At 40.0% G+C, this 5,078-nt stretch overlaps 1 protein-coding gene across 1 annotated transcript in view; it reads right to left on the minus strand.

Moving 5' to 3' along the window:
* The window catches only part of ZDHHC6 (zinc finger DHHC-type containing 6), a 24,931-nt gene that overhangs the window by 10,395 nt on the left and 9,458 nt on the right, over positions 1–5,078 (minus strand). Inside the window, exons 4-6 of the mRNA XM_019502804.1 lie at positions 4,249–4,410; positions 3,355–3,408; positions 818–985 (exon numbers count right to left, since the gene is read on the minus strand). Of these exons, the coding sequence (XP_019358349.1) occupies positions 818–985; positions 3,355–3,408; positions 4,249–4,410 (384 nt within the window). The remainder of the gene's footprint in view (positions 1–817; positions 986–3,354; positions 3,409–4,248; positions 4,411–5,078) is intronic.

Genomic DNA, 5,078 nt, shown 5'->3' on the forward strand with positions numbered 1-5,078 from the left:
CAGATTATTGGTAAATATCGCCTTATATAAATGAGACTTTTAAAATTACATAATAAGAGAATATAAGGAAGGAAGACATGCTTCCTTCATCAAATTACAAAGCAAATACTTGTTAACTTGAGATTCAGGCAAGTATGCTGAAGGGCAACGTAATGACTGGTAAAGCATTCTGCACCCAAAATTCAGTTTTGGGTTTTTTTACAGCATATTTAAAATTCGATAAAAGGTATATAAGGAAAAGCACAATATTTTAAAAATCCTATACGTGAAGTAGTTTGTAAGAAAAGGTATTTTAAAAGTTCCAATACATTTTTTAGATTAGACTCCTTATTACCTTATTCATTTAATTTCTGTACAAAACAGGTCAACTGACCACCGAACAAATATGAATGGATTTCAAGAATAATTTGTACATTTACATTAAATAGGTAAACTTCACTAAGCCAACTAAAACTAATGCCCTAACTATGCTGGGAAAGAATTTGGGGTGAGAAAGAGAAACACACAAGCCTCTCATTCAGTTTCTCTGCAGAATTAGTTTAACTGAAAAACTGAAATAGGACTTGTCCACACAAAATAGCAACAGTTAGATCAAATGCAAAGAAACAGACATTTCTATAGCCCTCTATACAAAAAAAAAATTCTAAAACTATTAGTAACAGGAAGATTTTAAAAGAGTTTTACTTCCAATCTATCTGTTCTATTGAATGCTCTTATTTCACTTGTGGTTATTTAAAAATCCGGTGAATGACTGGAAAACAAAATAACCTTTTGTGCAAGTGGTGGAAATACTTAGGCATCAAAGCAGAACACTTACAGTCAAACTGTACTGGTGACAGCCTTCTTTTACAGGCCATTCCAGGCCATTTCCCTCAGGAATCCCAGACCATGTAAACACTTGCTTGATGTTCTTCCATTTACTTCCCATGTCATAAGGAAAAATGAAGATTTCACCTGTATGGTAATACTGGATTCTGTCTTTGGCCTGTGCAGAATAAATACACATTTGACATAAAAATCAATTCACAGTGGGATTTAACGGGAAACAGTTGGACAGTGTAGGGTTGAGCTGGAGTACCAAAGCCCACATAACCAAGCACACACGCTTGAGTAGAAAAATACTGCTACAGCATCCTTAGTTTAGAAAACATTACTAAACTGGATGCGGTAGATGCTGCAGCTAACACAGCTTTACTCAGCTGCTGCTTACAGACAGTGTCAGCTAGGTAGACCAGAGATCATGCCATGTCACATTCTAAGTTCCTGTGGTTTAAAAAAAGCTGATGCCTAACTATTTCTCAAAGTCTGCCACAAGGCGTTCAGTTACCTGAAGTCCTCAGACCTTCCAAGAATATCACAGCCTTAACGAAACATAAACATAGTTTAATATCTACAATAATGTCAATTATCACATACATTTCAATTTTGTTGCCTAGTGCAACAAACTTTTACTTCTTTAAGCAATACTGACATCTAGTGGTGCACTCACAGAAGAATAAAATGTTACACATAGCAACTTGTTTAAATACAAGGATTTCTTTAGTATCCATTATGTTCAATTTTCAAGAGGGAAATTGTATTAGTAATCTACAATTGCACCAGGAAGTCTTTCATTATCTTAGTATTCTCATATTACTAGAGAGTAACTATTCTTGGAGTCTAATTTTCTATATTCATTAAGGTAGTGATTCAAGACCCATTTTAGGAATAAGATTCAATTGTGCTAGACTGTAAACACAGAGCTCTTCATGATACTAGATACTGTACAGATTCACAGCCCTTGTCCTAGCAGTCCAATCTAAGACAAAACTTATAAAAGTAATTGCAATAAAGAACAGGACAGAAGACAAAGATAACAATCAAAAGTTCATGCAGCTCAGGTATGTCTACAAACTGGAGTCTCTGAACACCTTTCACTGAATAATATAAATATTGGGCATTACTTGCTGCCTTTTATCCTTGGTGCTGTTGGCTGATTCTTTAGTTATGTGAAACAAGAAGCATGTCTCTAAGAGGGATTTAAAGAAGATAACAGACAGATGGGTTAAGTTTAGGGAGGGCTTTTCTTTCTCAAGTAGTTATGGAAAAAAGGGCAAAGACCAGGAGCAGAAATCCTGGTTTTCCCCAATAAAAAATTGCAAATTCTCTGATAAAACCCCCAGAATCTGTGATCAAAATGAAAGGCCCCTCACTGGCAGGTGCGACAGCCTACAGGGCACAATGGGGCCGCACAAAGATCTCCTTGCTACTGTGAGCTCTGCTGCAGCAGCTGCAAGGGGCACAACCCCGCCCTGCCACCTCTGCTGCTGCTGCGCAAGCAGGGGATGCCTTGCCAGGGCAGTGTGGAGCTCACAGCAGCAAGGAGCTTTTCTGCACAGCCCCACTCTGCCCTGCAGTGCTGGGTTGCGCATGCTGGGATGTGGAGGCCCCCAGGAAGGGCAGCAGGGCAGTAAGCTCAAGCCCACAGCCCGGCGCACAGATCTGGGGGGGGCCACAGGTCCCCTCTGCCCTCCTGGGAATGGGCACAGCAGCAGGGAGCCGGCCCCGCCCCTCTTCCCCTGGATGAGCCATCCATGGCCCCACCCTGCTCCCTGCCAGGGCCCCGCGGTGGCACATTGCAGCCCTGGGCCCCAAGCCCCACATTAGCTGGCAGCAGCCCTAACCCTGCCAACTCTCTCCCTCCCACATTAAAAATCCCTGCCCCCCCTACCCCACCACCTTATGTACAGGAGCTGCTCTCCAGGGTGCTTGGCGGCCATGTAACATACATACACACGGCAACCCCTGCCTGGCCTCCCTCCTCCCGCTCCCCCCAGCCCCTTGCAGGCTGGAACTCTGCCAGCCTGCAGGGAGCTCTTTGTAAAACTGCAAACTGTCCGGGTTTCTCCAGTAAAATGAGAAATCTGCGTTTTCCTCCGGCAAAGGGGAAAATCCACCGGTTTCTCTGTTTTTCTGTGGAAAACGGAAAACATGGATCCCTGGCGATGAGGAATATACGAGATCAAAATGGGTAGTTACCAGAACATTACTGTTTTTTGCCAAAAAAGATACACTTGGATACACAGATAACTGAGAAAGGTCAACATTAGATAGAAAGCTACATCTTATGGACAGGTAACAAAGTTGTCAAAAAGGAAAATATTGACTCTTTAGGTTCATCTCCTCTGCCCCAAATAAAGAAGGTAAGATTTTCTTACAGGGTTTGCTTCTATTAAAATACCTTCCAGAGTCCTACAGGGGGCAATTATAGACCAACTGAAATGACACTTTAGGTTTAAAATCGGAGAGGCACAGAAACAGATATATCCAGAGAGCAAGTATTATAAAAGAACATACCGTAGAATCAATGCCTACCTTCTCCTCAATCCAGGATTCGATTGAAGTTTTATTCCTCAGAATGACTTTCATCTTTAAAAATAGAAGAAGTTGATAAAATTATTATTGTCCATAAACAGAAAGTACATCAACTTCACAGAAACCATTCAACTTGGCATAATTATTCCAATGCTACATGAAAACATAAAAGTTACAAGTATCTTTACATAATATATGTAACATATTAGAAGGTCAAAACTCTGCGTGCTAATATTCTAATTTCATTTCTTTTTTAAAACATCCATTTTAGGTTTGAACTGTAACACATGATATGAGTTTATGCACTTCTGTCATTACCTCCTTCTTAAGATCTCTGACCAGTTGATCAAAGAAACCCCTTCCTCCCACTTTATTAGTCACCAGAACAACCATTATTATTATTTTAAATATGGATACATGAAGACACAGAGAGATTAAGTGATCTCTGTTTCTTGAAAGAGAACCCAGGAGTCCTAACTCCTATATCTGCTAACTGCATTCCCTACATTTTTCAACAAGAGAAAGAGTAAAAATAACAGAGAAATAAGAATGCAAGACAAAAATCTGAAAAGAGTTACAGGAAAACAGAATTTCTGAGCAATTGCTTCCATCTTAATCCTGAATACTGATCCTCCTCTTCCATCACTTTAGACCAGGGGTGGGCAAAATGCAGCCCTCCAGGCCATTCTATCTGGCCCGCAGGGCCCCTAAACAATTTAGAAAATTAATATTTATCTGCCCCTGGCTGCCTGTTATGCAGCCCTCAATGGCTTGCCAAAACTCAGTAAGTGGCCCTCTGCCTGAAATAACTGCCTCCCCCTGCTTTAGACCATTAGGGACCCAAGTACTTCTCACAGCATTTAGTTGTGTATTACAAAATGCAGTCAAACTCACCTGGATAATAAACAACATACCAACTGCTATAGTTGTTCCTAATGCCAGTCCCAAGGCAAAGAGAGATGCAGCAAATGCTGACAATCCAAAGGGAATAATTGGAAGAGGGTCTCTTTTGGCTGCACTCATATCAATCCTTACAGAACTCCACCCAAAAGATATCTATCAGTAGAAAAATATAATTATAAATTGCTGAATATTCCAGTTGCTGGAATAAGACAACTTGAAGTGGCTGGCTTTATAGATAACTTTCAGTCTCTGCTAAGGTTATATCAGAGTAGGTACAGTGTTTACAAGAAGACATTTACTTTTCTCTGCAGTCTGCAGCAAGCCAGACCTAAATTCTGCAGCTAAACCTTTAGATTCTGTGAACACGAATAGCAATCCTTTGGTATCCTTAGATAAACATTATGCTGGCCACAAAATTTCTGTTTTTTTATGCCACAGGAGTTCATCTGAAGGTTTTGAAGAAAACTGTCCACAAGTTGAAGGATGCCGTTCTCACCTGTCAGTATGACTGCTTTAGGCTGCCTACAAACTCAGGAAATATCACTTCCTCAGTTACACTGAATATATAATTTTCAAGCTTTTCTTTGCAACCATGAAGGCTGGAAACAATTTTGTTTTTGTTTAGAATTTAGAGTACAATTCTGGGGGAAGGTATGGATACCAAAGCAAATTCTGCCCAAGTTTGATTTTGATTTTTAAATAAAATTGTTTTATTTAAGTTACTTTTAGTCCTAGACTATTCTTGGGATAATCAGTGTAGACTGTTTTGAGCACAGGAATAAATTCTTGACTTCTGGTAACAGGCAGAAGGAAGCCTAAGA

Source organism: Gavialis gangeticus, unplaced genomic scaffold (assembly GCF_001723915.1).
Source record: "Gavialis gangeticus isolate Ggan-Ray unplaced genomic scaffold, GavGan_comp1, whole genome shotgun sequence".
Taxonomy (NCBI): Eukaryota; Metazoa; Chordata; order Crocodylia; family Gavialidae; genus Gavialis; species Gavialis gangeticus.